At 36.1% G+C, this 19,986-nt stretch overlaps 1 protein-coding gene across 1 annotated transcript in view; it reads left to right on the top strand.

The window, feature by feature from the left end:
- The first annotated feature begins 548 nt into the window (after positions 1–548).
- The window catches only part of LOC132565239 (WW domain-containing adapter protein with coiled-coil-like), a 33,622-nt gene continuing 14,184 nt past the window's right edge, over positions 549–19,986 (top strand). The window contains exons 1-7 of the mRNA XM_060229874.1: positions 549–664; positions 821–854; positions 5,457–5,628; positions 5,955–6,085; positions 6,794–6,921; positions 7,383–7,492; positions 8,591–8,989. Of these exons, the coding sequence (XP_060085857.1) occupies positions 624–664; positions 821–854; positions 5,457–5,628; positions 5,955–6,085; positions 6,794–6,921; positions 7,383–7,492; positions 8,591–8,989 (1,015 nt within the window). The 5' untranslated portion in view covers positions 549–623. The remainder of the gene's footprint in view (positions 665–820; positions 855–5,456; positions 5,629–5,954; positions 6,086–6,793; positions 6,922–7,382; positions 7,493–8,590; positions 8,990–19,986) is intronic.

The raw sequence follows: 19,986 nt of genomic DNA on the forward strand, positions 1-19,986 counted from the left end.
TATTATTTTTTTTTCTTGTAAATAATTTTCAATAGATAAAATCAGGGACGTCCCTGATAAAATCGATTATTTTAATGTAAAAAAAATATTGGAGATTATATTTTGATCATAGAATAAATCACCTCGGCATTAGATATGTTCACCTAATACAAACAAATTCAATGGAAATAATTTTATAATGGTTGCTCAAGATCGTCCTCTGATTCCTATCAATAATACAACGTCCCTGACTCATTGGACCAAATCTGATGTATCGATTACCCCTAAGGTACCCCAATGTGCTGTGTACTGGAATGTGTCCGCGACAACCTCGTCCTCTTGAGTTTCTTATAACGACCTTCACCTTAAACGACCGTGGATATTACACAAAAATTGTGTGTTTTTATCATTTTTAACATGATATGATTAAATTTATAAAAATAGAACCAATTATTTATTTTAATTCTGTTTTTGAACGGCGAAATATCGACCGTTGGATTCTATTTTCGTCATCAGGAAATACCCCGGATGTGTCATGGCGTCTAATCGACTGAATTGGAAGGCTGTCTAGCTGTTGAAAATAGCTAGAATAGTCCCACTTTCAGCGTTTTGTGCGTTCAAGCACCCTATAAGTATTTGCATTAATGGTAATGCATGCAAGGAAACAGCCCAGACTCGATGATGGGTAAGGATCTTAGGTATCAACATGACATGTCAGTTACAAGACTGTCAGGCCGCCATCTTTGTTGTCAATTTGCAATAAATTTACAGAAAAAATATCTTGTTTTGCAGTATTTAACGCATTTCTGATATTAATTCGTTTTGCATTTATGTTTTTCAGGTATATGGAAAAGAGAGACGCCCATCCGTTCCAGGTAATAGGCGGGGACCATGCAGTATTGCATTCGTATTCTCAAACCATTCAAAAGTCGAGAATTTTGAAAAAATACACCTCAAATATATATAAAATCCAAGAATGTTTAAAGAAATCACACTCAAAAGTCATAGAAAAGGATGTACTACCCCTATTTTGGACTGTCAGGGTTCAAAATGGGGTAATTTGAGGTAAAGTGACGAAAAAGTACTTCTGTTCTATTACTTGGGGTGAGGTTTACCTTAGTAAGGGGTAAAACTTGAAAAAAAAATGTTTGGATAAGAAATTTTTAGATTCAAAGGTTACTTATTAGATGAAACCTGTTATTGAAAATATGAAATACCAGTTTTTGTAGACATTTGATAATGAGCTATAGCTGGTTTCAAAAGACAGATCGGTTGACTAATTAAGTGGATTTGCATAGCCAAAACATAGATGCAAAGGGTCTATTTCCACCAATCAGACTTAATAGGATATGGAAAATATCCCCCCATAAAAAGTTTCATGAAAGATTCGCCATGTTCTAAAACAGTGACTTGCAGATCACTCCAAGAGCTAGATATGTGGGAATGTTCAAATGCATTTCCCCAATCATTTACAGATTTGACTCCTGTGCTGGTCAAGATTTCTGTGTCATCCCTTAGGAAATGTTTCCTCATTGCCTAGAAGGGAATGCAGATATGCCATGACTCTACTCAAAACAGTCGTGCCATAATGTACTGTAGCATAACCCTGTTACAAATTGATGATATTGTCAATTTTATGTATATTGTGTGAGATATTGATAATGGTAGCCTCATGGTGACCAACCAAACTTAACGCAGGGAAATCCCTGTGTTACAGAACAGTCCATGTAAGATTCTTCCTTGGTGGCCATGTTGTTTCCTTTTGCATATTTTAGGTGTCTTGCTTTCATGCTTGTTTGACATTTCAGTGATAAATATATTGAAATTGTCACAGTTTATGTGTAACAGAAGTGTAACTATATATACCATAAACCTTCAGTCAGTCTGGATAATACTGAATATTCGTGAACTCCTTCAAATTATGCTTATGCAAAGAAGTTGCTTTAGTTCAAATTATCAAAGTCAATGGTGTCCACAATGACAAGTGTTTAAAGGTGAACATGTACTGTACATGTGGGAGAAAATTATTTTATAGGTAATAGCCTATTTAGAATAAAAATGCCAATAATAATATGATTATCTTTTAAAATACTTACATGTTGATGTCACTGTTAAGGAGTCACATATTATTATTTTGTTCTCATAGTCACGTTAGGTATCACAATATTGAAACAGTGTAATTTAGCCAGCAAAACAACATGTCAGCTTGTGTACTGGCAGAAGTTTTTATTTACAAATCAGTATACAGAATGTAGATTGAGGGTTGTGGCTACAGATTATTGTTTATTAAAATCATCTCATGGGTGTTTGCAAAGCATATCTATTGAGTCTTACAATAATTTCTTTCAAGCAATAAATAGGGATATATCTTATCACAATGCAGGGCTCTCACACCCCATTTTGGGACTGGGGCCCAGGGCCCTTAGAATTGCAGCGTTTTCCTTAGAATTGGGAAAACTTGGGGTCTAAATTGGGAAAAAAGATACTATTTTGCATTGGGAATGCCCCAAATCTGGCAGATCAAGAGCCCTGCAATTTATGGTAAAATACAAATGCCCTTTGACAACACCCATGTCAACATTTTGTGCTCTGTATACAGATCACTTGTAATTCAGATTTGGAGCCTCGAGTTGTGCCATTGCTGATAAAGTGACATGTATGTGTATAATTGGCTATATCATTTGCTTACAGTGGTCATTTACAACCTGCTATCCACATATACAGTTGATGTAAATAATGACCACATGTTGGTATTATTGCAGTGTAAATATCCACAATCTCACAACGTGTTCAGACTCTTCAAATAGTAGTTGAAACAGGAATAAAAAGGGTAGGAAGTAGCCCTAAACACAAAATTATTGTTTTATTGAAAGAAATCATGTTCAAACTAGCTGTGTTAATATCTGACTGGAGGTTTACCATTAGTAATAAGGCATGGATTTATGTAAATGTCCAACTACGTGAAATTTCAGTCATTGGTTAATCCAAATTATCAGTTTTTAAATTGGTCTTGAGTTGACAAATATTGCTCCAAAATTCACTTCTGGCCGTTTGTGTAATCATGATCAGTCAAATATTTAAGTTTGGTGCAGCTACTGCTATGCAATAATTCATCTAAGAGTAAAGCATAATGAAAGTTACTCAATGGCGCTCATTTATGTAAGTGAAAGAAAGCTCAATGACGCTCATTTACACAAGTGAAAGAAAGCTCAATGACGCTCATTTACGTAAGTGAAAGAAAGTGTCTGCATGGAGAATGCATATATTTTGTCTTCTTTATTTTATAGTATAGGTCATAACTTTTGGAAACACCTGGGGTATTAGGATATTTCAGTCACATGGGAAAGTTCCTACACTGATTTCAATCTTGATATGGGAAGATTCGGAAAAAATGTTGTAAACAAGCATATCCTGGCAGTAGTGTTTTTTCTGTATGCTGATAATATAGCAGTGGAAATGCTAATCACTGTCCTACTGTGACACAAAAGTGATAATGCATTCAAACTTGATTGCTCCATAATAGATAAATTTACAATCACTGTCCTACTGTGACACAAAAGTGATAATGCATTCAAACTTGATTGCTCCATAATAGATAAATTTACAGTCAAGTGTTATACTCTGAAACATGACATTGGTACAGCTTGCAGATACAGAAAAGACATTTCAGTCTGTGTGTGGCATGCATGTGAAAAGGACAATTTTCTTTCCACAATTATTGAATGCCAACCCAGACACAAATTATTTATTTTCTTCACTAGAATTGGATATTTGACTTAATAATGGTTGGAATGGATGAAACATTAATTTTCGATCAGACTGCCTGAAGCATGAGTGCGATTGGGACAAAAATGCATCCTGACAATTTAACCATTTACTTTTAACACTTTCATCCATTTGCCAAATAGTGAACTGTTATCATCAGTTATTTGCACTCATTGCTTGAGAAAGTCTTGGATTTGTTTGCTAGGTTTAATTTTTCTTCCTTTAAAACAGGTAGGGTCATTATGTGGGTCAGGTCTTCTTCACTGAACATCATATTGGATGTAAGAGTGGCGTGTCTTGCTGAAGGACACTACCACAAAATTACAGGGAGTTCCTTGATCCTTGCCAGTGAAACACAAACTACCCAGATTTGGTCTCAGATGTCTGAGATATTGTTGTCTCTTCTTCAGAATCTGCACACTATATTCAATACCAGAACTGTCCTGTTACCTTCTGCCTGTGCTTTAGAGTTTGATGAATATGTGTAGTGGGAAATTGAAATTAGAATTTCAAGCTTAGAAGAGATATTCAGGCCCTATGATCATATGTTCACAATTCACCGTGGTTTGATGAGAACTCATGCTACTTTTATACAAAATACATGTTGTGGTTTGTTTATCTAGGAAATGAAATTTGATCATGATTACAAGAATGGATATCATTTATATTCTTGAAAAGAAAGGATCGAATGGAAAGGTGAAAGATGAGTGAAAGTTATCATCATAACTTAGTCATTATTGCATCTAAATTTCAAAGAAAATGACAGACTGACTTTGCCATTTTCCCATCATGGACATACTTATGAAGGATTTACACCAGGAATGCAGACATTTGATGTCTTTGCTGCAATCAATCTAAGATTTATTTTCATGAGTCCTTTGTAACTTAATATCCAAAAACAACCAGTCCCACAATGGAAATATTAAGTAGTTTCAGAAGTTCTATGAATCCCTCGAAAATTCTAAGAGTGCAGGAATCGCATGTAGATTGGTCATAGGTTTGATATTTAAACATATTTCCTACCAACTTCCTGAATCAATGCTTACAGTAGCTAGGACTGGGTTTCACATGCAAGAGTTACTAGTTCTTGAGATTTGATACAGTGAAAGAAACTTCATGAAGAAATTTACAAATATTTTTCAGCCACTTGCCCTAGGTAATTTTTGTTCTTTTACACTACTATGGTCCTGACTTTGGTTTGTGATTACGTACGAGTTTGAAGGATGAATAGCTTTTTACAAATAAAGACTTTTTGATGGCAGGCCTGATATTACTTGAGATTATATTCTTATCTTGTTTGACACTGTATTCTAATATATGTTATATGTTCAAAAGTCTTCACTCATAGGTCCTTGAATAGGTTTTAAAGATATATCATATTCTCAAAATACAACAATGCTGAGAGCTTGCAATTCCATTGTAATTCATCTTGTTCTAATTCAGGAACATGACATTACTTACTTGGATTGACCAAGATTTGCATGGCTGGTGTCATCGAAGAAGCAGAAGAAGCTTACTCTTCTGGAACACCTGCCTTATTTTCCTTGACATTTCCAGGGATCTCCAAGAATAGTTTTGGTCCCTTATTTCATAGAATTTTGAGTTTGAATAAAGATTCTGCTGACATGTTAATATTTTCTTCGTTGATCTTGAACGTAGACAAAATTCTCTCAGCTTTACTGTCAATCTATATGATATTTGCCATGTTTCAGTCATCCCAGTACCCATCAAAGAATTACGGAATTGACAGTTATGCAGACAGATACAAGCGGGATGGGGGAAGTTCTGACAGATGTCGAGACAACAGCCCTTCAAGCCGTCTCAGTCCCAGATATCACAACAAAGGCTCTTATTCTGAGAAAATTAAAGAAAGATACGAGAAAGGTAAGAGTTGAAATATCTGAATGCAGCATAGAATTTGAAAAAAATGCATGCATGAAGTCATTCTTTACATGTAGGATATCTTTTGTGTTGGTTTATAGAAACAACAAATAGAATGTACAAATCAGTAAACCTTTCAACAGATCAGGTTTTACATGAAATTGTATAAAGACATAATCAGTATTCTAAGCCTGCTTGTATTTAGTTGGCTATCAGTCAAAGTTAAACATCTAAACTAAGTTAATGCTTGACTGTGTTGGCAAGGACAATTTATCACAAAAAAACTCTTTACGGATGAAATTACATGATAAAGATTTACTTGTTTTCAGGATCAAGCAGTTTTCCCGACAGAAAAGCAAACCATACCTACAGCAATCAAAGAAGTAACAACCAAAATGGTAACTACGACAAAGGCATCAAACAGCTTCGTGATGTTAAGGAAAAAGATGGAAAATCTGAGGTACGACTTTATGTTCCTGATAGACGATGCCTGACAAGTGTCCCGGAGCAAAATAACATTTATAAAGCACTTCAGGGGACTAGAAAAATAGTTACTACATTGATGAGACAGTTCCTCAGTAGATTATATAACTTCTCTTCTAGGTTTACAGACCTGAAAATTGGAAAATGAAGTGACTATTAAAATTAAGACAGGAAAATTTCAAACAAAAAAGGCATTTTTAATATACAATAAAAATAAACTGGGGTTGTAATGTCTTAGTAGCTTGATATTTCTGTAAGATGATAACGTTATGCAGCAAAGAACAAAGCTTTACTATGAGGTTTGTTCTTTAACATACTTATCATTTAAGAACTCCACGGTGCCAACACATCAAGTGAGATTGAGATAATGAAAGTGAACTAGCATATGTTAAAAAAAAAAAAAATCAGAAACCAAAATAGATACAAGTATTCCCCACTGTCCAGGCTTCAACTAATGTCATATTATCATATGAAATCTGAATCTGTATTTTGTGTTTAGTAAATAATGCTTCTCTGAAGAAAAGGAATAGAATGCCTTTATAAATAATTTTCAGCAAAAGATAGCATAAAGAAAACGAGAGCTATATATAATGTGACCTGTTATGTTTTTTTTTTTTTTTTTTGTTACAAATTCAATTCCTGTCAACATGTTACACTCATCAGCCTTAATAATTTTCTCTTCCAGTCCCAAAAGACACCTGGACGAACCTGTGGAGATTGGTCAGAGCATGTCAGTTCGTCTGGTATGCACTACTACTACAACTGTAAAACTGAAGTATCCCAGTGGGAGAAACCAAAAGATTGGATTGATGGGTCAGTATACCACAGAAGTAAAATTGGTTTGTTATGCCTCCTTTATGACACTTCTAGATGGAATTCATAAAAAAAACATCTTAACATTTTGAAGTAGTGAAAAATGGAACTTTTAGCCCTCCCATCATCAGATTATAGGATAGTCTGTCCAGTTGTCCCCACTTCCCCTTTTAAGCCCATACAATTTTGTGTCTGAAGAAGAAAAAGTGGTTGCCCAGAGACCATTTAAGATGTTAAATTCATCACTATTCCCTAGAGAGTTCCTGTTAAGTCTTCCTTGGGTTTCATGTGTAGAATTTCCTTATTATCAAATGATTAAGAGCAAAAGGAGAAAGAAGGGCAAAGTAGAGAAAAAATCAAGTCTTGTTTAAAACCAATAAAGAACATTCAATGGAGGGGACCAACATGCATCCTAGATCCTTTGTAATTATAAGCATTTCATCTTTTTTATATTTTTGTAGACCGGGATCAAAAGGAGATGTCAAGCCCAATAACTACAGTCGTGGTGGAGGTACCAGCAGTAGTACTGGGGGAAACAGCAGTGGAGCCAAAGTCAACTACCCAAATAAATGTAAGTCAGGCTGTAGGTCCTACACATAACAATTACAAAAGTCTCTTGTATAACAAACTTCAACGAAATTACAAAAGGTTCTATTGGAGCAGACTTCAGTAAAAGTAAAATCAGAAGTTTGTAGGAGACAAACTTTCATATTTCTTCAGCTATTAGATAAGCTATCAGAAATTGTTGGATATAATTGCTGTTAATTGGACAATTATGTACAGAAAAATATATGTCAATAAAATATAGCCAAAGAGAAAAAACAGATGTATGTAATTTGCATGATTCACCATTACGATAAAGTGATGAAATCTTTATATGTATCTAGTATTGAATGTTGAACTGTACAAGCTGTAAGCTGCTGATTTAAAGTTGGATTATGCACCGTCATTCACTTCTCTGGTATTGACGAAGGTAATGATTTCACTGAAGAAAGTTACTGTTGGACTTGTCTGTGATTATCAAAATGATAAATTTCTGTAATTATAAAGAAATTATCCTTAAACTTAAGAAATTTACTGTTGTTCATGTCTGAGGTTATCAAATAGCAAATATTATCTACAATGAAGAAAATGTCTGTAAACTACTCAAGGTTTGTGATACAAAGTATATATCAGTCTTGTATGTTTAATGTTAAACAAAGGTGGTACAAAAGACACAACTTGTCAAGTAAATAGCACCTTTTAATACAAATTTAGATACAGAAGTAATGAACTTAACTGCATTATACATGGAATGCAACTGAGGCATATCCAAAATAAGTGATTCAAAGAAATGTTAAAACCTGGAGGGGAAGGTGAACTAGGCCTAAGTGCTTTACCAAAGTAGAGAAGGAACGCATTTCATCAGTGAAGAACTAAACATTGTGTTATGTAAAGACCAGTCATGTGACCCGGTAACTGATATGTACTTTTTTGTACATGGTTCATCGTTTTAAGGAAGTCAGTTTTTCAACCCTAGATTTAGAAAATGGTGTTTAATCTATCCTATATCTAAACAGAGTGAACATGTTGAAAGAAAAACTCATGGTATGTAATTTTCCATTTTGATGTGGACCATTCTATAAGTGTTTTCCTTTTATCCTATTTAAACCCTATTTTTGTATTGTAGCCTCTACGGACAAGTCCAAACATTCCAGTAATGCTGTGGACCGGACTTTGTTATCAGAGAAAAACCTCAAACGAAGCATGTCTGATATTAACCCAACATATCCCCACAGTGGAAAACCAGACAAAAAATACATTATTGAAAAGTTTCAGGCCAGTCAGCACCTGGCTGTCGAACAACAACACCTACGAGGAGCTAGTCAATCCTTGTCATCTTCTCACCATCGGACTCCTCATACTTTGGAGCATAAGCCTGACAATGCCACATTATTTCACAGAAAAGATAGCTCAGGGATATATCCTGACCCACAAGGCAGCCAGGCGAACAGACGTTACCGTCGCAACAGCGAAGGAAATAGGTCACACAGTGGTGGTCAAGTGACCCCCAGAAAACAAAATCATGGTGAGTTATCCATATGTATTCTCCTGTACAACCGGATACAATATATGTGTGTCTCGTGTTTGTCCCTCAAAGGATTAACCAAAACATTGCTGGATGATTCTGGTGTCCATTGGTAAGTATTGACCTTGATTGAGGTGCTGGGAAAATTACTGCTTCTTTAAATTACAAAATGTTACTAGAAGTTTAGAGATTCAGAGTCAATTGTAATGAGACGGTAGCACTTGCCTGGCACAAACTTATTTGATGTTGCTTTTAACTCTCTGTCCGTTTAAGTAAAGAACTGTGAACAAAGATCTGTAAGGTGTATGGAGTAATACTGTTTAAGTTACAGTGTTAACTTTCTCACATTTCAGTGTTTGCATATTTTATTTTGACTTTATCACAGATCTTGATGTCTTTCTTGATACACCAGGGGTTACAATCACTTTCATTTTCTGCACCCCTTGAACATGTCGTGGCAAAATTGAAGTTTACATGTGTGACACCTTGTTGAGAAGACAATTTGATCCTTTGATGTACATGCTGTAATGGCTTTGAGGTTGTATGTCGCTCCTTTGTAATTTTCAAAGGAGTACACCAGCCTATGATTGGTTAGTTTTTTCTCCTGGAAACCACTCTAGACCAATCAAATTACATTGCCTGTGCCTTCAATTTTGCCATGATATGTTCCAGGGATGCAGAGAGCACAAGTGATCGTAACCCTTGTAGTATTAATTAACAGTGTAAGCAATACAGGTCCATTGTTCCTCTTTGCACAAGAAAAAACTCTTCAGGAAAACATGAGTTTTTACCTCATAACTAAATAGTTATAAATATTTGCTTCATTTGTGATGGCAGAGGGGATGTAATGTTTTTCCTTTGTGCAACAACAAGGGCTTGTGACATGTAATTGTGTTGCTAGACTATTAAAAACAGAATTAAAAGAACTTAGCTATGATGGCTAAGTAATTTGTTAACCTTGAAATAATATCTAGCCTTTAATCCATACAAGAAAGTTCAGGGGCCTTCAAACACTTTAGGTTTATGCTGTGATTTAGTATGTCCTAACATATGTTTATGGTAATGGCTTTCTTAGTGTGAATGAAATTAACTTGTTTCACAAAAGCAACACAATTACATGCCAAAAAACCCTTTGTCAGTGTATATAATTAAAAAAAACATGCCTCCACTGCCATCAAAAATAACCCGGAAATAGGAATAATTTTTTTGACAAAACAAATATTTCCTGTAATGTGAATATTTGTCAACTTTTACAGGTGATAGAGTCCAAATGTTGTGCTATTCAGTAGTATCATTCTCCTCTCTGTCAGTTACCTATTTACACCAGCTTTAATGAAGTATTAGAATATCATGGACAAGCAGTGTTTTTATTGAACAATATTATTATCTTTCACTATGTTACTTATGAAATGGGATTTCAACCTGGGAGGAAAGAGTTGGCTAAGAATGTTGGAAACCACCATCTTTTCCCCTTTTTCATAATATAATAAGTGACGTCCATCCTAATTCTCAGATTATCTTAGTACAATTAGGTAACACTCAGTTTGTAGCTAATGTGCAATGACAGTATTTGTTTGTCATTGTTTCACATGTAGAATCCATTGTTTACAAGATGAACATGTTCTTTGATCCATAATTATGTTTTCGTTTGCCCTCGAAGGATTCCACGCCCAGAATAATGAATATTTGGGCTATTCTCAAACACCTATTTGCAGCTAACAATAATTTTATTAAAGGTTAAAAAAACCTAGAAGTTAGCTATTTATTATCAGTGTGTGATTTACATTTTACTTATGGTTATGATAGCCATTGTCTCTTCACTCTAAATACTGTAAAACAGGCTTTAAAGATAAAACATTGAAATATCCAGTGTAATTTATGTAAAATGTTTAAAAAATTATACGAAATTAAAAGTACGCTTTTATAGGTAATGAAATAGCAAATTTCACACTATCAGTCTCCAATCTGTACAAAACTCCAGTAGATCTAAGTCTTTTTGTTGGAACTTGTAATGGTATCTTGGATTGTAATGCTTAAGTTTAGATCTACATATAAGTTTCTTAAAACATAGATTGGTAATGAACCAACAACAGCTTGGAATGGTACAGCAGTTCTGCCACTTATTCCTGGCCATTACATTAGTAAACAAAGATGTTTGTGTAAGGTACAAACAGTTTACCCACCTGTTACTTAAATGTCAAAGGTATGAAACAGTCTATATATATATCCACCTGTTACTGAAGGGAGAGGTGCACTGGGTATGTAAATTTTGTTATTTTGTGCCTGGCTAAGTAGAATTCAGCATCTGAATTCATACTGGTTGATCTATTTGGAGTTTGTGAATAAAAATGTTACTTGAGTGAAGAAAATAATTATTGGTAAAAAAAAACTGCTTAAGTAGTATTTGAGCAGTGTTTCATTTAAGACTAAATCATTATCAAAATGGAAGGGTTTGATAAAATACTTTTTGTTTAAACTGCCTCACTTTTCACACTAAAGACTCCATCTGCTCCAAAGTAAGAATGATCACCGTAATGGTGTCAATGTTCTTCTGCCATCACTTTCATTCCCAGAGATTATAAAATTTAATGAAGTCTCACTTCATAATACACTGATGTCCATGGCCAAGGTTGTTCCTACCTTAAAGAAGAATCGAGTATACAATGTTAAAAACACATCATATAGGTCCCTACTCATAATGCCAAACTTTCTATTTCACATGATGATACGTCACTGTAACTTGTTTGAACTTAAATGAAAAGTGTTCCACCTGCAGGTCAAAGTCACAAGAAAGAAGGTCAAAGTCATATTTTAATTATTTTTCTGATGAATAGTTTTTACGACATTATCAAAATTAAGTAAAGTATGTGATTTGTTAGGTGTCATTGTCCATTTTCTCTTTAACTGACATATATTTTAGTCTGAATATGTATCAAAGCTGACTTGGAACTGAATGTAGAATCATTAGGACTGATGTACACAATATTACCAGTATATATCTATTGGCATATATCAAAATGGTACTTTGTGATATTTGAAGAATAGCTACATCTATATGGTGGAAGATCTTTCTTTTTCTTTTTCTTTATGATTTTAAAACAAAGTGTTGACTCAACTAGAAAATAACACCCCAAGTCTTTAAATTCTAACATAGTCTCTTATACATGACCACATTTCAGTTATGCTTACACTGTCTTCCTGATCAAGTCTTGTTTGTTTGGGGTTTTTTAAGGAAATCATATTATCAGTATGCATACATTATCAAACATGACTTAAAATATTGTCTGTGATATAATTGTGGTCAGTAGTTGACTTGGCTGTCTCAGTTGTCTCAAGATATTTCTATAGTTACAGTCACTTACAATAAAGTGCAGGTTACCTTTTACTTGAACAATATTCACAAAAATCAAATATCCTTTTACATCCAGATCACAAAATTTCAATTTGATAAAGTTTAATTTTCTCATTCAAAATGAAAAATCTGATTTTTTTTTTTTTGTTGGAAAATGTCTTACGGTGGTGTTCAGCTGATTCTCAATGTTAATTGAGACCTCTGATTGGTATGTCTAGGTTTTCATAGTAATGAAAATGGAAGACACAGGACTGGTAGAAGTAAATCAGATCTGCCTGGTCGGGGGATGGGTCTAGTAGAAGTAAGTCAGATCTGCCTGGTCATGGGACGGGTCTGGTAGAAGTAAGTCAGATCTGCCTGGTCATGGGACGGATCTGGTAGAAGTAAGTCAGGTCTACCTGGTCGGGGGATGGGTCTGGTAGAAGTAAGTCAGATCTGCCTGGTCGGGGGATGGGTCTGGTAGAAGTAAATCAGATCTGCCTGGTCGGGGGATGGGTCTGGTAGAAGTAAGTCAGATCTGCCTGGTCGGGGGATGGGTCTGGTAGAAGTAAGTCAGATCTGCCTGGTCGGGGGATGGGTCTGGTAGAAGTAAATCAGATCTGCCTGGTCGGGGGGATGGGTCTGGTAGAAGTAAATCAGGTCTACCTGGTCGGGGGATGGGTCTGGTAGAAGTAAGTCAGATCTGCCTGGTCGGGGGATGGGTCTGGTAGAAGTAAATCAGATCTGCCTGGTCGGGGGATGGGTCTGGTAGAAGTAAATCAGGTCTACCTGGTCGGGGGATGGGTCTGGTAGAAGTAAGTCAGATCTGCCTGGTCGGGGGATGGGTCTGGTAGAAGTAAATCAGATCTGCCTGGTCGGGGGATGGGTCTGGTAGAAGTAAATCAGGTCTATCTGGTCGGGGGATGGGTCTGGTAGAAGTAAATCAGGTCTACCTGGTCGGGGGATGGGTCTGGTAGAAGTAAATCAGATCTGCCTGGTCGGGGGATGGGTCTGGTAGAAGTAAATCAGGTCTACCTGGTCGGGGGATGGGTCTGGTAGAAGTAAGTCAGATCTGCCTGGTCGGGGGATGGGTCTGGTAGAAGTAAATCAGATCTGCCTGGTCGGGGGATGGGTCTGGTAGAAGTAAATCAGATCTGCCTGGTCGGGGGATGGGTCTGGTAGAAGTAAATCAGATCTGCCTGGTCGGGGGATGGGTCTGGTAGAAGTAAATCAGGTCTGCCTGGTCGGGGGATGGGTCTGGTAGAAGTAAATCAGGTCTACCTGGTCGGGGGATGGGTCTGGTAGAAGTAAATCAGATCTGCCTGGTCGGGGGATGGGTCTGGTAGAAGTAAATCACCTGGTCGGGGGATGGGTCTCAGATCTGCCTGGTCGGGGGATGGGTCTGGTAGAAGTAAATCAGATCTGCCTGGTCGGGGGATGGGTCTGGTAGAAGTAAATCAGGTCTATCTGGTCGGGGGATGGGTCTGGTAGAAGTAAGTCAGATCTGCCTGGTCGGGGGATGGGTCTGGTAGAAGTAAATCAGATCTGCCTGGTCGGGGGATGGGTCTGGTAGAAGTAAATCAGGTCTATCTGGTCGGGGGATGGGTCTGGTAGAAGTAAATCAGATCTGCCTGGTCGGGGGATGGGTCTGGTAGAAGTAAATCAGGTCTACCTGGTCGGGGGATGGGTCTGGTAGAAGTAAGTCAGATCTGCCTGGTCGGGGGATGGGTCTGGTAGAAGTAAATCAGGTCTATCTGGTCGGGGGATGGGTCTGGTAGAAGTAAATCAGATCTGCCTGGTCGGGGGATGGGTCTGGTAGAAGTAAATCAGATCTGCCTGGTCGGGGGATGGGTCTGGTAGAAGTAAATCAGGTCTATCTGGTCGGGGGATGGGTCTGGTAGAAGTAAATCAGATCTGCCTGGTCGGGGGATGGGTCTGGTAGAAGTAAATCAGGTCTACCTGGTCGGGGGATGGGTCTGGTAGAAGTAAGTCAGATCTGCCTGGTCGGGGGATGGGTCTGGTAGAAGTAAATCAGGTCTGCCTGGTCGGGGGATGGGTCTGGTAGAAGTAAATCAGGTCTACCTGGTCGGGGGATGGGTCTGTAAAGACAGTTGTTTGTTGTCTTGTTATTAATACAGAATAAATACATTTTACTCTACAACTCGAGAACTAGAGAAATGTACGGAGTTAAAAGTGATTTTATGTTTAAGAAACGTGAATCATGAAACTCACTAACTGAATATCAATAGATAATTACTAAGTTGTTTTCAACCAATTATTATCACTTCTCTATGGTAGGTTATTAATGGCAGTTATTGATGCCATGGTCACTGTCCTCAGCAGGTGATACACAACACCATTCTCATTGTTAACAGGCCAGTTAATGATAGGCTTATGTTTACAAGCAGGAGGCCATCAAAAGACATAGAAAACAAAAGTTATGGCCGTCTGATTTTAAAGGGATATTTCACTCAAGTAACAAAATTTTAGGCTGTTCTGTTTTAAGAACTTATTCTAATGACTTTTGAAACAATTGTTATCATCAAAATATCTCTCCTGTGGTCAGTTTAATTTGGACAGAAAAAGTTGGTGAGAATACTCCCAGCCATACCATCTATATATAGTGCATCTGGAACAGAGGTCTCTGGACCATGAATTTTATGGAGGGTATTGGGTATACAACTGTGAATGCTGTTCACTAACATTTCTGCATGGGTTACCATTTTATTACATCACCGGACTTATTTTCTGTTGATTTTATGAATGACACAAATATTTCATTCTGTCTGGCTTGTAACAAAGCAAACCTGTCATGACACAATCAGGGCCACATAAATGTTTGTAAATGGAAATAGCTAGAACTATAAAGAATTTCCACAAATTAAATATTATATGGCTATTTAAATGATAAATTGGGGTATATGATCTCCGTAAGAGAAGAAGTAGATGATTTTCTTCAAAAGCATCTCATGATATTGTAACTTGTGTGGAATATCCCTTTAGTGGTCCTCTGTAATAAAAGCTTGTATAAAAGATAGATATAAACACCATAACAAATAAAGTTATAAAGAAAAAGATGAGGGTGGGATGGTATAGCAGAGTGAGTCTCTGCTCATTTGCTTTTGTTCTGATTGGTCTAGATCTGGACAGAATAAAGTGAAGTTTACCTCCCTGCAGTCAAAACTATATCTTCATTCCAGTATTAATGATGTGACTGATGAACAATAAGAGAAAACATCATGCTTTTCATTGTGAAGATATCCCTGTAAAACTAGTATATTTGAACTTCGGAAAACTTAAATACCCCTCTTAACTCCAAGTACCTTGTCGGCCAAATGAAATTCTTTCTTTGTCTCGGTAATAAAGACTCGCAAAACTGGTATTTGGAAAACTGTAAAACCTCGGATATTTCTAATTAAAAGTTTGGTCCCAGAAATCAAAATCAGTGGTAAAAGTAAATCTTAAAATAACCTGGTGTTAAAAATGTTAGCTTTTAAAAATAGCACGTCAAAATTCTGACAGTGTTCCGACAGTTAATGTCTCCGTACAAAAAAATAGCACGTCAAAATTCTGACAGTGTTCTTACAGTTAATGTCTCCATACAAAAAAATAGCATGTCAAAATTCTGACAGTGTTCTGACAGATAATGTCTCCGTACGTTGTTATCATATAACACACTTTACACCAGTACCACTTAAATTTGTGGAGAGAAAATCTGTCTTGCTATTGTTACAATAAAACAATTTCATTTATTTTGGTTAATAGTAAAACTGGATTTACAGAAAACCGTTTATTACCACTCAAAGCACATGACAATGTGACACAGAAATGTGTATCCTTTCACAGTTAAAACTTCTATATCATGTTCAAATTGTCTTATTAAATGCAGTGTACTTTGGCATAAAACATGTTTTATTGAAAAATATTTATTTTAAAATGAAAATCTGAAATTGGACTATTTGGTTGCATATAAGCAAAAACACATTATTTGAAGATACTTAAGTTGGAACAGCAATGTAAAATTGTTTTTTATTGACATTTTCAAGAGAATCATGGTCCCTTTGACATTATGCACTTCAGTTGGAGTAGAGAGTAAATAGTTTAGTTTTCACCTTACAGCTTGAGTATGTAAAAGGTTATTTCAATCTTTTTTGTTCAATGATTTTACTATGAACATTGTTATGTTCCTTCATTGAATGAAGACTTAAATGTTTAATCTACATTCAGAAGCGTGCTTACTACTTCATTATGTATGAAATCCATTGATTAAGAGCTAGGCGCACCAGTTTTTTGGGATTAGATGACGCTGGCAAATAATTGAAATTGGAAACAGAATATTGGATTACAGACAACACATCAATGTGTCATTTTGCTAGTATCAGATTTTGAAAAAGGGATATGACTGGTTAAGTGCCTGTGATCAAGATCAAGTTCAAGGCCAAACAAAAAATTTTTCCTATTTTGAGTAACTCTACCTACCGTAATATTCCTTTCCTACCTGGAACTTTTAAAGGTGATTTTCAAATAAGCTCTGTTTTAGTCAACATCTCTCTTATATACAGACCATATTAAAGTATTTGCTTCCAAACGAAAATTTGCTTACCTATACATAACCCTAAATTTTCTAAGCATGTTACAGAAAACATATATTTTTTGTCTGGCCTAAATTTTCTAAACATGTTACAGAAAGCATATATTTTTTGTCTGGCGTAAATTTTCTAAAAATGTTACAGAAAACATGTATTTTTTGTCTGGCCTACATAGAAGAATGTAATAGGAGCTTGTAGTTGTACAAAAGAGGTTATCATCAGTTCCTTTAGCAGTTAATGTCATAAACATGTAGTCTGGTTGCTCATACTCAAAAAAGTGACTGCAAGGATAATTTACTCATCATCTACAATAAGAAGCTGAGTGTGATGGTTCAAGTAGAGGGGGGAAAGTTTCCTGTGGAAAGGGGAAAGTTTTCAGTGGAGAGGGAAAAGTTTCCTATGAAGAGGGGAAAGTTTCCTATGAAGAGGGGAAAGTTTTCTATGAAGAGGGAAAAGTTTCCTATGAAGAGGGGAAAGTTTCCTGTGGAAAGGGGAAATTTTGTTGGCCAGGATGTAAGCATGCATGGGGTCTTGTTGTGGGAAGAAACTTGAGTACCAGGGGAAAACTAATGTGGTCCGGGCAGGTGACCCCTTACCTTTTCCTGACCACCCTATGAGTTTTGAGATCATGTATGGCCGTAAATTGATCATGACACTAATATTAAACAATTGTAAGCTTTTTATAACGGAGTTGAATAGTATGATTCATCCACTAGTACTGAAAACTACATGTAAGACAACCCTGTGTAATCCAGTTCTTCATAACTACTTGTTTCACATGCCTTATAGAGTGTCTTTGCTGATTTCAGTATATTGGTATCAGATTGGTAATAACAAATCACATTTACTTTCATCACTTTTGGGGGAAAGGGGAGGGGAGATCTAGAGAATTGTGATATAATAAGTTAAAAAACTAGGGCTGTCACAGATACCAATTGAAATACAGTTAGGAGAACAATGCTGCAAGTGAACATACTGCAAACAGATAAAATGTTGTCTTTGATGGCAGAAATTGAACAAACGTGAATTATTTCAATCCATTAAAGCTCACTATTGACAAAGACTGAATACTATATGTTTTCTATTTCGTTGAGTACCTGGGTACACATTTTAAAACTTGGTTACTTTTCCTAGACCAGTGTCCAGCTGCTTGGGTACTCGTTAAACAGTCCTATCCAGAAGTGATCCTTTTTTTTTAATGGAGCAAAATCTGATGTTCAAGGATAATATTACGTTAAGAAAATCTTTTGTGAAAAAAAAAAAGAAAATTTATTTAGAAATTAAGCGTTTATTTTTGTCTTTCTAGAGTCTGGTTAATTCTTATTCTGTTTACTCCACTGTTCTTATACAGTCTAGATCTAATACTAGCAGTGTGAGGTCTCACGCTGTGTAAAGATACAAGCCAATAACATTGTCCGTCACTACCCACAGTGTCTCTGTCCTGTTTCACAAGCTATATATATTGTTTAAGCTTATTTTACAATGTTTTAGGAGACCATAAATAACATTGTCCGTCACTACCCACAGTGTCTCTGTCCTGTTTCACAAGCTATATATATTGTTTAAGCTTATTTTACAATGTTTTAGGAAACCATAAATAACATTGTCCGTCACTACCCACAGTGTCTCTGTCCTGTTTCACAAGCTATATATATTGTTTAAGCTTATTTTACAATGTTTTAGGAAACCATAAATAACATTGTCCGTCACTACCCACAGTGTCTCTGTCCTGTTTCACAAGCTATATATATTGTTTAAGCTTATTTTACATTGTTGTAGGAGATGATCTTAAAGTGAAGCGATAAAGTTGCTGTTTACTGAAATTCTTAGTTAGCAACTCTGAACACCAAACCTACCACTTTATTTATGTACTTCTGCAGTATGTGAGCTGACATGATATATGAATTTTACAAATGTTGTTTCAGTAAAACATTACCCCTTGCCTCAATTTTTCAGACAATTTTGAGAAAGCTTTCAGATTTGGGTATATTGTCATGTTGGCATTGTGGTCAACCTTTTTTTTTCACCTTCAATTCTTCAGTTCTGTAGACTGTTAGTTGTCACCTTCAATTCTTCAGTTCTATAGACTGTTAGTCAGTTGTCAACTTCAATTCTTTAGTTCTGTAGACAGTCAGTCGTCACCTTCAATTCTTCAGTTCTATAGACAGTCAGTTGTCACCTTCAATTCTTCAGTTCTGTAGACTGTTAGTCAGTTGTCACCTTCAATTCTTCAGTTCTGTAGACTGTTAGTTAGTTGTCACCATCAATTCTTTAGTTCTGTAGACTGTTAGTTAGTTGTCACCTTCAATTCTTCAGTTCTGTAGACTGTTAGTTAGTTGTCACCTTCAATTCTTCAGTTCTGTAGACTGTTAGTTAGTTGTCACCTTCTATTCTTCAGTTCTGTAGAATGTCAGTTGTCACCTTCAATTTTTCAGTTCTGTAGACAGTCAGTTGTCACCTTCAGTTCTGTAGACTGTTAGTCAGTTGTCACCTTCAATTCTTCAGTTCTGTAGACTGTTAGTCAGTTGTCACCTTCAATTCTTCAGTTCTTTAGACAGTCAGTTGTCACCTTCAATTCTTCAGTTCTGTAGACTGTTAGTTGTCACCTTCAATTCTTCAGTTCTATAGATTGTTAGCTAGTTGTCACCTTCAATTCTTTATTTCTGTAGACAGTCAGTTGTCACCTTCAATTCTTCAGTTCTATAGACAGTCAGTTGTCACCTTCAATTCTTCAGTTCTGTAGACAGTCAGTTGTCACCATCAATTCTTTAGTTCTGTAGACTGTTAGTTAGTTGTCACCTTCAATTCTTCAGTTCTGTAGACTGTTAGTTAGTTGTCACCTTCTATTCTTCAGTTCTGTAGAATGTCAGTTGTCACCTTCAATTTTTCAGTTCTGTAGACAGTCAGTTGTCACCTTCAATTCTTCAGTTCTGTGACTGTTAGTCGGTTGTCACCTTCAGTTCTGTAGACTGTTAGTCAGTTGTCACTTTCAATTATTCAGTTCTGAAGACTTTGTCAGTTGTCACCTTCAATTCTTCAGTTCTATAGACAGTCAGTTGTCACCTTCAATTCTTCAG

The sequence above is a fragment of the Ylistrum balloti genome, unplaced genomic scaffold (genome assembly GCF_031769215.1).
Source record: "Ylistrum balloti isolate Yb309-2 unplaced genomic scaffold, AGI_CSIRO_Ybal_v1 Utg369706, whole genome shotgun sequence".
NCBI lineage: Eukaryota > Metazoa > Mollusca > Bivalvia > Pectinida > Pectinidae > Ylistrum > Ylistrum balloti.